The sequence below is a fragment of the Canis lupus genome, chromosome 1 (assembly GCF_003254725.2).
Source record: "Canis lupus dingo isolate Sandy chromosome 1, ASM325472v2, whole genome shotgun sequence".
Taxonomy (NCBI): domain Eukaryota; kingdom Metazoa; phylum Chordata; class Mammalia; order Carnivora; family Canidae; genus Canis; species Canis lupus.
In genome coordinates this window covers 106,680,175-106,697,144 of record NC_064243.1, presented here as the reverse complement: position 1 = coordinate 106,697,144, position 16,970 = coordinate 106,680,175, and the positions used below count along the sequence as shown (strand labels likewise).

The 16,970-nt window shown below is 50.0% G+C and overlaps 3 protein-coding genes across 6 annotated transcripts in view; 1 reads left to right on the top strand and 2 right to left on the bottom strand.

The window, feature by feature from the left end:
• Positions 1-12,414, bottom strand: part of IL4I1 (interleukin 4 induced 1) — a 37,111-nt gene extending 24,697 nt beyond the window's left edge. For both annotated transcript variants that reach the window (XM_025424193.3, XM_025424192.3), the window contains exon 1: positions 12,277-12,414. The gene's annotated coding sequence lies outside the window, so the exon portion shown is untranslated. The remainder of the gene's footprint in view (positions 1-12,276) is intronic.
• Positions 1-12,416, bottom strand: part of NUP62 (nucleoporin 62) — a 24,978-nt gene extending 12,562 nt beyond the window's left edge. Inside the window, exon 1 of one of the 2 annotated variants that reach the window (XM_049108881.1) lies at positions 12,277-12,416. The gene's annotated coding sequence lies outside the window, so the exon portion shown is untranslated. Of the gene's footprint in view, positions 1-7,189; positions 7,213-12,276 lie in introns of those variants that run through there. The other variant, XM_049108883.1, reaches the window with a different exon arrangement.
• Positions 12,213-16,970, top strand: ATF5 (activating transcription factor 5). Of its 2 annotated transcripts, none has more exons than XM_025424206.3 (3): positions 12,213-12,352; positions 14,480-14,776; positions 15,667-16,970. In XM_025424206.3, the coding sequence occupies exons 2-3, from the start codon at positions 14,599-14,601 to the stop codon at positions 16,326-16,328; spliced, it is 840 nt and encodes a 279-aa protein (XP_025279991.1). In that variant the 5' UTR covers positions 12,213-12,352; positions 14,480-14,598; the 3' UTR covers positions 16,329-16,970. The 2 variants fall into 2 exon arrangements, with proteins under 2 accessions (XP_025279991.1, XP_025279992.1); XM_025424207.3 differs by lacking the exon at positions 12,213-12,352 and adding an exon at positions 13,054-13,114.

The following is a 16,970-nucleotide window of genomic DNA, read 5'->3' as shown; positions in this document are numbered from 1 at the left end:
TGCCTGGTCTGCTCTTCAGGGGGAGGAGCCACAGAAAGCCTCATTGCTCATCTTACTGCTGCCTATCTTTTCCCCCAGGTGGAGTCACATGATCGGTTCTTTTTTTTTTTTTTTTTAATGTTTTATTTATTTATGATAGTCATACAGAGAGAAAGAGAGAGAGCCAGAGACACAGGCAGAAGGAGAAGCAGGCTCCATGCACCGGGAGCCCGACGTGGGATTCGATCCCGAGTCTCCAGGATCACGCCCTGGGCCAAAGGCAGGCGCCAAACCGCTGCGCCACCCAGGGATCCCACATGATCGGTTCTTAAATATCCTGCATGCTAACTGCTGAGGAAGCTTTGTCACACATATTCCATTTCTCAACCTATTTTAAAGAATTATTCATGGGCAGCCCTGGTGGCCCAGTGGTTTAGCGCCGCCTTCAGACTGGGGCATGACCCTGGATACCCGGGATCAAGTCCCACATGGGGTCCCTGCATGGAGCCTGCTTCTCCCTCTGCCTGTGTCTCTGCCGCTCTCTCTCTCTCTGTCACTCTCTGTGTCTGTCATGAATAAATGGGTAAAATCTTAAAAAAAAAATAAAAATAAAGAATTATTCATTTATTGTAGAGAGAAAGAAAGTACACATGCATGCACACGAACGCATACTAGCTGGGGTGGGGAAGGAGCAGAGGAAGAAAGAGATGCAGACTCCCCGTTGAGCAAGGAGCCCTACTAGGGGCTCAATCCCACAATCATGACCTGAGCTGAAATCAAGAGTTGGACCCTTAACTGACTGAGCCAGCCAGATGCCCTGGTGCTGGCTATTTTAAAAATGTAATTTAAATTCTTTTTGTGGGGACACCTGGGTGACTCAGCGGTTGAGTGTCTGCCTTTGGCTCAGGGAGTGATCCCAGAATTCAGGGATCAAGTCCCACATCGGGCTTCCGGCGTGGAGACTGCTTCTCCCTCTGCCTGGGTCTCTCTGCCTCTCTCTCTCTCTCTCTCTCTCTCTCTCTCTCTGTGGGTCTCTCATGAATAAATAAAATCTAAATAAATAAACAAATTCATTCTTTTAGTGAACACAGTTTGTTCATGTGGTTCTACATTCCCAAAGGAACCCTGGTCTTGGACCTCCTCCACCCCCACAGCCACCAGCTCTCCTCCCTGAGACAAGCGGTTATATTCCCTGTGCCTCCTTCTAGATTTTCTTGATACATTTAAGCAAACGATGTATGCTCTCTATGCCTCTGTACACTGTACACAAATAGTCACATGTCAGACCCACTGTCTCCATTTTTCACTTTCTAGATCTTAGGACTCATCTTAAGCAGGCTTATTTTCCTCATTGACCCAACATCCTACTTGCTCCTGTAGGATGCCTCAATTGATACCCAAATGCTTCTTGGATTCATTCGTTCCCTTCCTTCCTTCCCCTGAAAAAAACTAATTTCACCCCAAGAAGTCATTTCCCAGCTAATTAGCAATTGCACTCTCCTTTACTCCAAGGCCTGGAGCTACACCCAAAGGAACTCAGGTGGTGGGGAAAAACAGTAGTATTCCCATAGGGAAAACAAATCAGGTTAAGACCTGTATGGAAAGAAGTCAGGAAAAAAAGAAGAGTCGATTTTAAGGAAGATTTTAGAACAATAATTCAATATAAAACAATGGGACTGGAAGAGATCTGAGGAATACTCTGGTGCTGGGCCCCATACCTATTTTGCCAAGAACGGTTTTGTTTCTCTTCTATTGAAATATTTTCTCTAACTGCATTTTTAACATTTAAATTTTAACTACACAATTAATACATCAGTCCTTATTTTAAAATACTATCTTGTGGGACACCTGGGTGGCTCAGCAATTGAGTGTCTGCCTTCGGCTCAGGGCATGATCCCAGGATTGAGTCTTGCATTGGGCTCCCTGCAGGAAGCCTGCCTCTCCCTCTAGGTCTCTAATGTAAAAATAAATAAAATCTTAAAAAAAATTTTTTTTAAATAAAAATAAAATAATATCTTGTGGGGCCGCTGGTTTGCTCAGGTCATGATCCCAGGGTCCTGGGATCAAGCCCCACATCGGGCTCCCTGTTAAGCAGGGAGCCTGTTTCTACGTCTCCCTCTGCCTGCTGCTCCCCCTGCTGTGGCTCTCTGTCAAATAAAATAAATAGATAGATAGATAGATAGATAGATAGATAGATAGATAGATAGATAGATAAAAATAAATGTCTTGCACATCAACAGAGCCAAAATTCTTCCTTTCCTTTTTCCTTTCCGATTTATTTATTTGAGAGAGAGAGAGAGCATGAGCAGAGGGAGAGGGAGAAGCAGGCTTCCCTACTGAGCCAGGAGCCCAATGTGGACCTCGATCCCAGGACCCCGGGGGATCATGACCTGAGCCAACCCAGATGCCCCAAAGCCAAGATTTTCTTGATTACTATCCTCCACCGTGGTCCTCACACCTGTGAGGTAAGCGTTGTTAAAAAAGCTGCCATGTATCTTTTACCTATGTATGTGTGTGTGCATTCATAGCCTGAGGAAATGAATCGATTCTAATTCTTTTCATCAACAATACTGCAACAAACATGCTCGTTTACACCTTCTTTGGCACAAATGATTTTTTCAGGGCAGATCCCCAGAAGTAAACTTGCTGGCCATGGATGCTTGCATTTTGGTTTTCTTGAGGGCCACCAAATCGCCCTCCAACCTGTCTCTACCCATTTTTATTCTAACTGGCAGTTTCTGGAAAGATCATTTCCCTGCAACCTGCCAGCACCTGAGACTAGGAAACCTCTGTCAATCTGATATACCAACTGCATTTATCAAAAAATAGTGATAAAAGCACTAACCATTCTGCACTCATATGCCAACATGTATTGGGTAATTCACAAATATACCATTAAAACTTAGAACAGGACAGGCCCTGTGCTGAGCAAACAAAGACAATATTATATGGTCACTACCTTCCTGAAATCCAGAGTGATATTTAAATATAAAGTTACCAGAACTGAAAACAGGCACTCAAACAAAATCTTGCACACAAATATTCACAGGGGCATTATTCCCAATAGCCAAAAGGCACCCTTACTGGCAGCCACTCTTGCCCTCCTCCATCATTCCACTCCAACTCCACTTGTTCTTTTTTAAAAAATATTTTATTTATTTATTTATGATAGTCACACACACACAGAGAGAGAGAGAGAGAGAGAGAGGCAGAGACATAGGCAGAGGGAGAAGCAGGCTCCATGCACTGGGAGCCCGATGTGGGATTCGATCCCGGGTCTCCAGGATCGCGCCCCGGGCCAAAGGCAGCCGCCAAACCGCTGTGCCACCCAGGGATCCCTCCACTTGTTCTTAACTGCCTAAAGTACTCTTGCCCCAGGGCCTTTGCTGGGTCCCTCATCCTGGAACACTTGCCCCAAGTGTCCCCGTGAATCACTCCTTTACTTTCTTCAGCCTTTGCTAAAATGTCACCTACTCAGTGATGCCTTCCCTGGCTATCCTTAGGACTTAACACCATTTGAAATAATATACCGAAATTATGGATTTCATTTACTATCTCTCCACTAGAATATCAGCTACATGACAGGCAGCATTTTTGTCTGTGATTTCCATATCCCAGTGTTAGTAACAGTTGCTAGCTATTGCAGGCACTCAGTGAATGCTTGTCAGTGGAATCAACAGATCCAGGGGTTATTTTGTGCCGGGTGCTTTTTGTGTACTGACTCTGTTAGTCCTCACCCCCTTCAACTGTGAGGTAGGTACCACCTGTATTTACCTTTTAGGGTTAAGTAATTTGTCCAATGTCAACATAAATGTCAAAGTCTGGATGAATAAGATAAGATCCTTTGCCCTCAACTACTTCAGAATTTACTGAAAGTAACAAAGAGATAAATGATAGGATGACACTGTGAAAGAGCTCTGGTTAGAACCTACTGGAAGCCTAGGGGAGACAATGATTAACTTCACCTGGGGAATGAGTTAAGGAGAGGGTCAAGAAAATGCTCCTTAGGAAGAAAGAGATCTTTAAATTTGGTTTTGGGGATCCCTGGGTGGCTCAGTGGTTTGGCGCCTGCCTTCGGCCCAGGGTGTGATCCTGGAGTCCCAGGATAGTGTCCCACATCGGGCTCCCTGCATGGAGCCTGCTTCTCCCTTTGCCTGTGTCCCTGCCTCTCTCTCTGTGTCTCTCATGAATAAATAGATAAAATCTTTAAAAAAAAAAAAAAATGGAGTTACCCTGTATGTAATTCAACAATCCTAGTGCTTGGTATCTCCCAAGAGAAATGAAAACATATGTCCACCTCAAACTTGTACATGCATATGCCTTCAGCTCAGGTCATGACCTCAGAGTGCTGGGATCAAACTCCATGGTGGGCTCTCTGCTCAGTGGGGAGTCTGCTTCTCCCTCTGCCCCTGTCCCTCCCCTGGTTCATGCTTGCATGCTCTCCATCTCAAATAAATAAATCAAATCTTAGGGGGAAAAAAAAGATTAAGTATTAACATGTGCTACAAACGGATGAACCCTGAAAACCAAACAAAGGACCATCTATGACACGATTCCATTCATATGAAATATCCAGATAGGATAGATAAATCTAGACAGAAAGTAGGTTAGCAGTTGCTTAGGGTTGAGGGATGGGGGAACGGGGCGTGGCTGCTAATGGATGTGGAACATGGGGTTTCTTTGGGGGATAATGAAGATGTTTCAAAATTAGATTGTAGTAATGGTTGCAAAACTCTATGAATGTACTGAAAACCACTGAATTATATACACTTTAATAAATGGATGTGTGTTATACAATGCTCAAAATAAAGCCAATAAACAAACCAACCAGGCATGGGATGCCAGAAAGGCAGAAGTAAGGCTGCAGTGGTGGGCAGGGGCCAGGCTCAGTCCTGACTTTACCTTGAGGGCAGGGGCTGGGCAGAGAAGTTTCCTCTGCTTACTCATGCTTTCCCCTGGGAGAGCAGTAAAGCTGGCCTGGGAAGGAGACTGGAGTTGAAATGCTCTAGTCAGCTGTGAGGCCATCAGACGTTCCCTGAGATGCAGCTGGGCATGGGGGTGACATGGAGAGGGATTCTAAGAGCACAGCAGATGGCAGGTGGGGAGGGTAGTGTGCAGAATCGCACACACCTGTGCTCCCTCCCCAGCCTCACTCCCTGTAATCAACACCAGCATCTCAGGGGAGAGACAGTGATGTCACTGGTGAGGGAAGAAAAGGTCCAGGACAGGTTATGGTAGAGACAGTTGCCATGAAGATAGTTTCTCTGGGAAACTGGTGAAAAGCCACCAAAAGTGGGAGGCAGAGTGGCTTTGGACTCTGAGAACTAGAAACCAATCACAGCTCCCACCGGCCTCTGGGTAACAAACACCATGCTAACATTTCTGGGTGTTTATTTTGTGCTGGGCTGTTTGCAGTGCTTTACCTGCACCGACTCCCAACTTTATGAGGTGGGAACTGTTTGTGACCCCATTTTACAGATGAGCAAGCTAAATTCAAGAGAACTTTAGCACCTTACCCAAAGTCACAAACAGGTAGTCAGTACTGACCCAGGCTGTGCAATCCCAGAGCTGAGTTAACCCCTCATGAGCCTCTCCAATGTGACTTTTCCACCTACCCAACACCCTCTCACCCCCTGCATCCACCATGTGCCAGGTCTAGTACTTCCTCCCCACTCTCTAAAGACATCTCGGACATGTCTGTCACCTTCCAGACTTGTGTAGATTTCACAGTGAACCCAATTCAGTGCTGTCCACCTTCTCCAGCCTCAGGCTAGTCTCCTGAAGGATTGGAGTGAAGGGGGGCATCAGCTGCTCTCTCCCGTTCCTATCTCCGAAATCTGTTCCTGCTCTGGGTGGGGGCTGGCAGAGGAGAAGGGCAAAGGGCTCTTGAACTGAGTGGGACTCTGCTGATGCTGACCCAACGCTCTCCATGGGGGACACCTGGGGACCTTGGGGGCCTGTGAGGTTTTCCCGTTATGTTCCCCCGTCTCTGCTTCTTTCCCTCTCTCCTGCCACCCTCAGCTCCCACTATGGCCATCCCACAAGGGCTGGCTGGGTTCAGGTCCTGCTACCTTCCTCTGTGCTCAAGCCATCCTGTGGGAACTATAGGTGTGTGGCCCACCACACAGCAGGGGCTCCCCAACTCTCCTCCCCCACTTGGAAGGATGAGTTCATTTGCTCTGAGAAAGGGAAAGCTGCCCTAGGAGCCAGGTCTGGCAGGCTCCAGTCAGACAGAACAACTTCAGAGGTGACCAACATCAGGCAGGCCACTGACTGTGGGGGACCAAGACAAAATAAGATCACTCTGAAATGCTTCTACACAGAAGCACAAACACTGTCCAAAGCATAAAAAGGACCTAAATCCCCTTCCTGGCTCAGAGCTGACGCGTGCTTCTTACATTAACCACAGTGTTAGCTCTGTTCCTTCCTCCTGGCTCTAGATAAGATAAAGATACCCAGTCACAAACTTGCCTCCAATCCAGAGCAAAGCCTGCTTCCCTGAACCCTCCCCAAAGTTACCTAACTTAACCCAGCTCCCATAGTAAGTCCTCCTTAACACTCACTTACTGAGATGCCCTGAGGGCCCCAGTAGTGGATAGCTCCCCAGCTGATAACAGCAAGAAACCCAAGTTGTGTTCCCGATGGCCTCTGGCTGGAGGTATGGACAGCTGATAAGGACAGACAGGGTAATAAGACACCAGCTCCTCCTTGGCAGACACCCAATCCCCTAAGGACAATTCCTGAGACCTCCCCTCCTGCTCTGCATAAACACAGCTCTCTTGATTTGACAGGGGACTGGGTGGGAACAAGGCCCCACTCTTCCTCAAACTGGATCAGTCCAGCAGGGAGGGGTGTGGTCCAAACTTTCAGCAATTCTGGAATGAGGAGTACTTGGTTTCTTTTGTTCTCTGCTCTGGGCAGAGAGGATTAGATGGGGGGGGTGGGGGGAATCACTGAACCAAAGGTCAGGGAGGACCCACAGACTGAGTCTATCCACACTCATGGTTTGTTGGGGGTTTCTCTTAATTACTTGCCCACTTTTAAAACTTGGATCTCAGAAAATGCTGGATTTCCAACTTCTGTAAGATTGGAAGCTCTGCGCCGCCAGGCCAGCACTGCTGTGGGGCAGGCTGGGCCACCTCTGAGTAGCCCAGAGGCTTTGCTGGCCTCTCCCTGATACAGGGCTGTCGGGTTTATGGAGATGGCTTACTTGCTGAGCCAGGAACTGTTATAGGCCTTTTCATGTATTACCCCTTTGATCCTTATCCACTGCCCTCTGAAGGTTCTGTTACTGTCCCCACTTTAGTGATGATGCCACAGTGGGGGTGCAGTATCTTGCTGGAGGTCACACAGCAGTAAGTGACAGCATCCTGAGTTCTAGGGCACTATGTGGTCAATTACCTTCAATTTGCCCAGTACTTTTCCTCTAGGAAGGGGCACCCAAGGGCTGCTAGCCTTCATCAAGATGAGAAAAAGAGCTCCCAAAGGAAAGTGTAGTGGGCTGGATAATGTCTCCCCAAAGAGGTCCACATCCTAGTCCCCAGAACCTGTGACTGTATTATTCTACATGGCAAAAAGAAGTGTGCATATATGATTAAATTGAGGATCTTGTAATGGAGATACTCTCCTGGATGATCTGGGTGAGCTCTAATGTAAGGCCACTGATGAGAGAGAGAGCAAGAAAATCAAAGGAAAAAAAAACAAGAGAGGAGATGGTGGAAGCAGAGGTCAGATTGATACAAGAAGGGCCATGAGCCGAGGAGCACAAGCGCCTCTGGAAAGAGAAGAAAATGGATTCTCCTCTATAGTCTCCAGAAGGAACACAGCCCTGTGAACCTATTTTAGACTTGCAGTCATCAGAACTAAAAAGGAATACATTTAAATGTGCTGTTTTGAGCCACTAAGTTTATGATATGCCACAGGAAACAATATAGATGAACGAGGTGCCACAGCTGGTACAGCAGTGAGGGGCCTACCTAGGCTGGAAGAGTTGAAGCTGCCTCTGCCCAGAGACACACAGCAGGAAAGAGTGGAAGACTCTGAGCTACTGGGCCACGTGGCAGCTTGATGCTCTACATGCCTGGCCCCTACACTGCCCTTTCCCCAACTGGGATGGCCTTGGCCTTCCTCTCTTGTTTGCTAGGACATCCACTTCCAAATCCTGCCTACTCTCCCTCCCCCTCTGCATGACCCAGGTACCTGCCCTAGCACCTCTTCAGAAAGAATCTAGGTCCATCTGATGCAAACTCTGTCCATTTTCCATCACATGCCAGGCTGTCACCTTGATTGGGAAACCACTGAGGGGTGGCTGGTGAGGAGGGCCTCCACTAGGATAGGGGAGATGGGGAGGAGTACGTTGGGAATCGATAGAATTTGGCAACTGTGAGCAGCAGCAAACCTGAGGTGAAGGTCTGGATGAGGTGGCCTCCCAGTAGGCTATGCTCTAGGCTGGGGGTCAGGGACCTCATAGATCTGAGAGAAAACAGGCTCTCCCTGGGGCCCGTAGGGCGTTGGAAGCTGTATGGTACCATGGAAGCCTGGGCTCTAACCAGCACTGTGGTTATGCACAACCCTCTTCATCTCTTGGGGCTTCTCTTGCGCCTGCAAGACAAGCAGGTTAGCTTTTCTGATCTGAGGCCCCTTCTCAGCACTGAGTCTCAGATACTTAGGGTCCAGCACAGGTAGCTACTCTCCTGTCCCCTCCTTTGCTGTGCTGGGACTTCTTCCCAATCCAGGGCTCTAGGGCTGTGCTAACCAGGAATTGTTGCCAGGTGCGCTGGGGGCCCCCAGAGAATCCCCCTACTCCCCCTCCCCATCAAAGAGCAAGGGTGATGCAACCTGCCTGCAATGCCTGCCTCATTTCCCAAGCCTGGCTCCTCCGCACTGAAAAAGAGTCCCCAGAAGCCCCACCCATGCTCCCAGCCCCAGCTCAGGAATTGAAAGGGACTTGGGCACCTGGACCCTGGAAGACTGCAAGCTGAGGGAGGCAGAGGCATTTGAGTCCTGGAAGTGCCACAGGTCCAGGTCAAGAGCAGGCATAGGAGAGGGCTCAGGGTGCCAAGACCTGGGCTCAAAGGCAGCCACTGATAACCCACCACCCACAAATTAGAATGTACCAGGAAGGACTAGGGAGAAAAGTGTGCAAACTGGCACCCATTCAGTAGGAATCAGTCAAGCTGTTTCAGTGGGACAGCTGGCACCAGGGTTGAACTGGGTGAGATTCAACAGCCAGAAAAAGGTGCAAGGGGGTAGGACAGGGGGAACCAGGGTCCTTGCCCGAACGTCTCCTCAGTCAGCATATGTGGCATACAGCTGGCAAAATGATTCCCATACTAAGCAAATTCATTTCTAGTTACTAAAAGGTATCCTACCTGGCCACCCTCTCAAAAACCCATAGTCCCCAGTCTATGAAACAAAACCAAATTAAGGGATGTCACATACAAGAACCAACCAGCACTCTTCAAATCTCCCAAAGTCATGAAAATCTAAGAAAGTCTGAGAAACTGCTGCAGACCAGAGGAGGCTAAGGAGACACGATGATTAAATGTGATATGGCATCCTGGAACAAAAAAACAGCATTAAGAACAACTAGCGAGGGGTGCCTGGGTGGCTCAGTTGGTTAAGCATCTGCCTTCTGCTCAGGTCATGATCCCAAGGTCCTGGAATCAAGCCCTGGGTAGGGCTCCTTGCTCAGTGGGGAGCCTGCTTCTCCCTCTGCTGTTCCCCCTGCCTGTGCTCTCTAAAGTAAATATCTACAAAAACAAAAACAACTAGTGAAATCAGAATATCAAAATGAGGTGTGCACTTTAAAATCCCATACCGACGTGGGTTCTTTAGTTGTGACAAATATATCACAGAAATGTTAAAGAGGTCAACAACAGGGAAAATGGATGTGGGGTATATGGAAACTCTCCGCACTATGTTTGTAACTTTTCTGTAAAAATAAAAAAAAATTTTTTTTAAAGATTTTTAATTTATTTATTCATGACCAACACACACACACACAGAGGAAGAGACACAGGCAGAGGGAGAAGCAGGCTCCATGCAGGAAGCCCGACGTGGGTCTCGATCCTGGGTCTCCAGGATCACACCTCGGGCTGAAGGCAGTGCTAAACCGCTGGGGCACTGGAGCTGCCCAAAAATAAAATTATTCTAAAATAAAAATTTACTTAAATTGCCTAGTCCATGTGTACATACTAGATGTTTTTAGAAGACTTAAGATTTGGGGGGGCAGAAAGGAGGACTAATCTAAATGCTTGACCTGAATTATGAATTAACTCATTGAATCCTTGTGACAGTACTAAGTAGGCACTACTTATTATTATTATTATTTAAGATTTTATTTATCCATTCATGAGAGACACCGGGAAAGGCAGAGACACACGCAGAGGGAGAAGCAGGCTCCATATGCTGGGAGCCCAATGTGGGACTCGATCCCAGGTCTCCAGGAACAGGCAGGCCCTGAGCTGAAGGTGGCGCTAAACCGCTGAGCCACCCAGGCTGCCTGGCACTATTTCTTTAAGTAAACTCTACTTCTGATGTGGGGCTCAAACTCACAACCTGAAGATCAAGAGTCACACGCCTGAGCCAGCCAGGCACCCCAGAAGTAAGCACTGTTAGCTGCCACATGTATCGCTAAGTTTCTATATGGAGTTAATAGAAACGTAGCGATAAAATAATGTAGCCACCATCACAGGTCTGAGATTTGAACGTAGTGGAAACCGAGGCACAGGGAAAAAAAGAAATTGACAGTAAGCTAATAAGTGGAGTAGAGACAAGGTCTGAACCCAAAACTGGGCGCCAGAGTCTGCACTTAACTGCTACTCATGCTGCCTAGGTAATAACCTAGCCCCTATAGGTCAAATCTTCAAATACTGGCACAGTACACAGTAAGTGCTCTAAGTGAAAGTGGTCAGATCCCAAGAAGGACTTCCTGCATGCAACTGAAGCCTGCTATCTTCATTCCCAAATAAGTCTCAAGATCAGAGTTCCCCCACCTTCTCTGGACCTCAGAACCACCACCCGTGATGTTAAGTTGAACTCTAGGTGTCCTGCTGTGGACAGATGCAAGGTGGGAAGTAAAGACCCATACCCACTTGGGCCAGTGGAGGGTCTAGTGCATAGGAGGGAATGGCCAGGAAGCCCCCTCTCTTTTAGCAAAGGGCAGTGCAGATCTCCCTATTTTGGGGCAGGGTTGGTAAACTGATCCAGTGGGGGGCAGCTGAAGCAGAACCAACTGGCCTGAAAGGAGGGCTGAGGATAAGGGCTGATGGGAGGTGGGCAGAGGATGGAGAAAAGCTACAGTCAGGGTGATGATGCCTGCTTCTCTGCAACTGTGCTGGTGTTGCGGGTGAGCGTCCATCATCTGGAACAGGGAAAGGTGGGGATGTCTGGCAATTACTGACACCTTGAAGAAGTGAAGAAGACACAAGAATGACCTACTAGCAGCTATTGTATGGTCAAATGTCTGGGGATCTTGCCAGGGCAGGAGGTATGGTTGAGACTCAACCCCAGAGTTCCTATTAAAAATAAGATACATTAAATAGGCAATTAAGAGCCGGGCTCTGGGTTTCACAGGCATCGACTTGATTCTCATCAGGCAGAGTTGATTATTTTCTTCATTTTACAGGCAGTTCTCGATCTACGAGACTAGAGAACTTGATTATTTGGCCACCATCGCAGGTCTGAGATTTGAACGGCGCGCGCGGTCTCATTGTGACTCAGACAAGAGTCTAACCCACAAAAAGGGTTCTTAGCGTGGGGCGGCAGTTTGGGGATAGGAGTCCAGCATGTGGCTGGCCGGAAATTCGAGAACTAGGGCAAAAGAAACCAAAAGTGAACTAGGGCAGGTCTCAGAGAAGGCGAGGGATCGAATCCCTAGAATTGGGGGGGAGGGGACCTGAGTCAGAGAGACAGAGAACAGGACCCCAGAGTTGGAAGGAGGACGGGGGCCGGAACCCCTGGGGTAGGAAGACGGAGCTGGTCCCCGGGTCAGAGGAAGGAAAAGGCCTAACTCCGCGTCGGGAGGAGGAGGGGAGTGGATTCCAGGATTCCCGAGAGGAGAGGCCAGGCCCGCCTCCCGGTTGGGGCCTGGCGGGGCGGGGCGCGGATGGATCCGGGGAGGCCGTGCTGCGCCATCCCCTGTATATCTGTCCCCACTCCCCGGGGCCGCCTCATTCCCCATCCACAGATCACAATCTCCTCTCAGGCTACCGAGACGCCATCTCCGCCCGCCCAACCCCGGCTATGGCTCTGTAGCCGCGACCCCTCCGTGTCCCGGCCCGTTTCCGCGCTCACCGCGCTTGCGCTCTTCTCTACCGCCTTCTTTTCTTCAGCTGAGGCTGCCGCCGCCTCTCCTTTCCGTAGCCATGGAGTGAGTAACCGCTCGCCCCTCCCTCTCCAACCGCCTTTCCCGCCCTTTCGAAGCTCGCGGCCTTCACGACCAGGCCTGGGGGGTGGGGAGACGAGAGTGAGGAATCACGGTCGCGCAGGCGCAGAAGAGGGAAACGCGTCGTTGGCACGCGGCCGAGCATGCGCATTCGGTCCAGTGGGGGAAGGGTACGTTCTTCCCTAGAATGCTGGAGTTTAAAGATGGCCTGCACGCAGTGCGCCTGCGCACTAGCCCCGAGCGGGGGTCGCCCCCCGCTCCCCGAATGAGTCTGTCCGCGAGCGGTTGCTCACGTGCACAAGCCCACCAGACTCCGTATTTTTTGAGTGAAGGGCGGGCAGTAAGCAGCTGCACATGCGCACTGACTCCCCAACCCCGCAGGCCTGAGAGAACAATTGGATCAGTGGCAGAGCATGCGCTTTAGCCCTGCGAGAGAGGCGTGTGGCTCCGCCGGCCGGCTCCCGTCTCCGAGCTCCACCTTGCTCATGCGCACAACACAATTTATGTTTCATTCGGGCACCTGCTGGGGCGGGGTTGGGTGGGGCTGACTCAGATTGACAGGGCGGAAGGCGAGGCTTAGAGGCCACCTGTAAGGAGGGGGGTGGAGCTAGGATCAGCGGCTGCGACGGGTGGGCGGGGGTCTATCGTGAGAAGGGGCGTGGTTAAGCAAATTTACCTGGGGTGGGGTTTCAACGGAGAGAAGGCGGGGCCTCTGGGGTATCCCCGGGAATGAAGTGGGGGGCTAAGGTAATTGGACGGGAAGGGACTGGGGCGGTCACCGCGAAGCTAAAAAGAAGCCGTGGGACTTAGTAGACCACGGTTTGGAGGGGCAGGGCTGGGGGAATTCCCCTGGGAGCTGATTTTTTTTTTTTTAATTTTTATTTATGATAGTCACACAGAGAGAGGCAGAAACACAGGCAGAGGGAGAAGCAGGCTCCATGCACCAGGAGCCCGACGTGGGATTCGATCCCGGGTCTCCAGGATCGCGCCCTGGGCCAAAGGCAGGCGCTAAACCGCTGCGCCACCCAGGGATCCCTGGGAGCTGATTTTTGAGCCGAGTGTTTAGATGGGATGGAGCCTAAAGGAAATACTTTAGAGGAAGGGGTGTGGCTGGAAGAAAATTCTCCTGGGATTGAAATTTTTTTTAAAAGATTTTATTTATTTATTCATAAGAATACACAGAGAGGAGAGAGAGAGAGGCAGAGACACAGGCAGAAGGAGAAGCAGGCCCCATGCAGGGAGCCCGACGTGGGACTTGATCCCGAGTCTCCAGGATCAGGCCCTGGGCTGAAGGCGGCGCTAAACCGCTGAGCCACCCGGGCTGCCCTGATTTTTTTTTTTTTTAATGAAGTGTAATTTTGTGAGGTGGGAGGGAAGGGCTTAAGGAAATTCCCCTGGGAGACCATTAGGTTTTTGTATAGGAAGGAACAGGGCTTGGGAATTCTAAAGAAAAGTAAGTGGGGCCCAAAGAGGGGCACCTGGGTGGCTCAGTGGAGAAGTATCTGCCTTTGGCTCAGGTGGTGTGATCCCAGAGTCCTGGGACAAGTTCTGCATTGGGCTCTCCAGGGGGAGCCTGCTTCTCCCTCTGCCTATGTCTCTGCCTGGCTCTGTGTATCTCATGGATTTAAAAAAAAAGAAAGAAAGAAAAGAAAGAAAAGAGAAAAGAGAGAGAGAAAGAAAGAAAAGAAAAGAAAAGAGAAGAGAAGAGAAGAGAAGTGGGGCCCAGGAGATCCCTGGGTGGCGCAGCGGTTTGGCGCCTGCCTTTGGCCCAGGGCGCGATCCTGGAGACCCGGGATCGAGTCCCACGTCGGGCTCCTGGTGCATGGAGCCTGCTTCTCCCTCTGCCTGTGTCTCTGCCTCTCTCTCTCTCTCTCTCTCTCTCTCTCTCTGTGACTATCACAAATAAATAAATAAAATTAAAAAAAAAAAAAGAAATTGGGGGAAAGAAAGCATAGATTTAGAATTCTGATAGGGCAAGGTGCAGTCTCAAACCCAATTGGAAGGGGAAGGTAGGAAGGACCTTGGGGACATGGAGCTGTGGCTTGGTTTCTCTGTGACTTTGGCTGTGGATGAGGATGGCCTCTGACATCACCTATTCTGTCTCACTTGTAGGTCTTCCACTTTCGCCTTGGTGCCTGTCTTTGCCCAGCTGAGCAACCTCCAGAGCCTCCTTCCAGCTGTTGGTTCAGCCTTCTTCATTGCCACACCTGCCCAGAGCCTGTGCTGCAGCCATGTCACTCCTGGCGACCCTGGGGCTGGAGCTGGACAAGACCCTGCTCCCAGCTAGCGGGCTGGGCTGGCTCGTAGACTATGGGAAACTCCCCCTGGCTCCTGCCCCCCTGGGCCCCTATGAAATCCTTGGGGGAGCCCTGGAGGGCGGGCTCCCAGGGGGAGGAGAGCCCCTGGCAGGTAAGGGCAGGTAGAGAATGGAGGTGGGGTGAGCTGGGCATGGATCAGGGGAGAAGAATTCATTGATTCACTCAATAAATAGCTGTAATGCTCCAGTGGTGGCTTTTAGGGGCTAGGGAATATAGCGGAGACAAGATCAACATAACCCCAGCCCTCTTGGAACTCACACTGAAGTGGGGAGGCTGACAAAAGAAAATTAGGTGATGATGTATTGGGATAAGTGGAAAACACTTTGTAGCTAACTAAAAAATGAAAACAAAGTCCTAATTTAGAGTCGGTAGCCAGGAAACACATAGGTAACATTTTGACTGAGACCTAAAGGCTGGGAAGGAATAAACCATGAAAAGACCCAAGGGAAGAGCTTTTCAGGTAAAGGAAACAGCATCCTCAGAGGCCCTGGGGCAGGAGTTATTTTATTCATTAGCATATCTCAAATACTTGGCACATAGTGGGTTCTCAATAATTAATTAATTAAGGATGAAACAGGGTGTGTTGTGTGTGTGATCTAGTTTGCCTTTTAAGACTAGAGAGTAAATCAGAAACTACAGATGTAGGGTAATCAGGAAAGCAGGTGTTGGAATGGTTGAAGAAATGTCTGCTCGACTTGTTTTTTGGGTCGTTGGTTGGTTCACTGGTTCATTGACTGGTTAGTTAATGGGTTGAACTGTTTGTTGATTGATTGGTTAACTGGTTGGTTAGATGTTTGGTTTCTTGGCTGGTTTGTTGATTTGTTGAGTGGTCTGATGATTCGTTGATTGATTGGTTGACTGATTGGCTGCTTGGTAGTTTCACTCAATGAATGGCATGTATGAAGCAGGCATGGATGATCACCAGGTTGGGTAGAAGACCAGGAACTCAAGGACGTTTATGTCCCTCCTCCAATCCTCCAGGTGACGGCTTCTCTGACTGGATGACTGAGCGGGTGGACTTTACAGCCCTCCTGCCCCTGGAGCCCCCCTTGCCCCAAGGTGCCTTCCCCCCACCTTCCCCACCCCCTCCTGACCTGGAAGCTATGGCCTCCCTCCTCAAGAAAGAGCTGGAACAAATGGAAGACTTCTTTCTTGATGCTCCACTTCTCCCACCATCCTCCCCCCAACCACAGCCACCACCATCAGCACCGCCCCTCCCCCTTCCACTTCCCCTCCCCACCTTTGACCTCCCCCAGCCCCCTGCCCTGGATACCCTTGACTTGCTGGCCATCTACTGCCACAGCGAGGCCGGGCAGGGCGACTCAGCGTTGGCATCCTTGCCCCCACCACAGCAGCCCCCTCCTCCTCCTCCACCTCCTCGCCCAGCCCCCTACCCCAATCCTGCCACTACTCGAGGGGACCGCAAGCAAAAGAAGAGAGACCAGAACAAGTCAGCAGCTCTGAGGTACCGCCAGAGGAAGCGGGCAGAGGGCGAGGCCCTGGAGGGCGAGTGCCAGGGGCTGGAGGCACGCAACCGAGAGTTGAGGGAGAGGGCTGAGTCTGTGGAGCGTGAGATCCAGTATGTCAAGGATCTGCTCATCGAGGTGTATAAGGCTCGAAGCCAGAGGACCCGGAACAGCTAGAGGGCAGGGGCTTTGGGCTATAGGGTACACTGGTCTTCATCTCCACCTACCCTCTGTGTCCGAGTTTGAGGTAGGAGGGTCCCTCCATCATCCCCCTGTCTGTCTCCCCCCTCCACCCCACCTCTGCCGCCTCCCATCATTGTTTCCTCTCCTGTCCATTTCTGAATCTGCTCCCCTTTTCCCTCCCCAGAATCATGTTTGGCCATAGTCAACATCTGCACTCATCTAACAGCTGAGGGACTCAGGCCTGCAGGGAATTTGGGGAGCAGAGGAGGGCCTGCAAACCTGGCCTCCCGGGAAGCTATGCAGAACAATTGTGCAGCCAGGGACAGGAGAGCCAGCCTGGATGTGAGGCAGGGAGGGTTTCAGGAATGGTGGCCTTATAACAATAGAAACAAAAAAGCAAGCCAAGTGACCTTGGGGAAATGTATTTGGGCAGGAAGCCAAAAGGCAGCCAAGTTCACAGAGCAGGTGAATTTGCAGGTAGATGGGGAAGTGGGCAGGCTGGGGGATGGCCATAGTTGGTGACTGGGAGTTCATTTTAGCTCTGGGAAGAAATCAGTGTTTGTGATGAGGGTGGGGGAGGGGCTGATTGTTTTGGTGGTTTGTGAGCAGAGAAATAAAATGAAGAATTTCCTCTGG

Bases quoted from the DNA above. Each gene is read 5' to 3' on its own strand.
- ATF5 (XM_025424206.3), top strand. From the start codon at position 14,599: ATGTCACTCCTGGCGACCCTGGGGCTGGAGCTGGACAAGACCCTGCTC. The intron at 14,777-15,666 runs GTAAGGGCAGGT...CCAATCCTCCAG, and splicing joins GGGAGGAGAGCCCCTGGCAG to GTGACGGCTTCTCTGACTGG.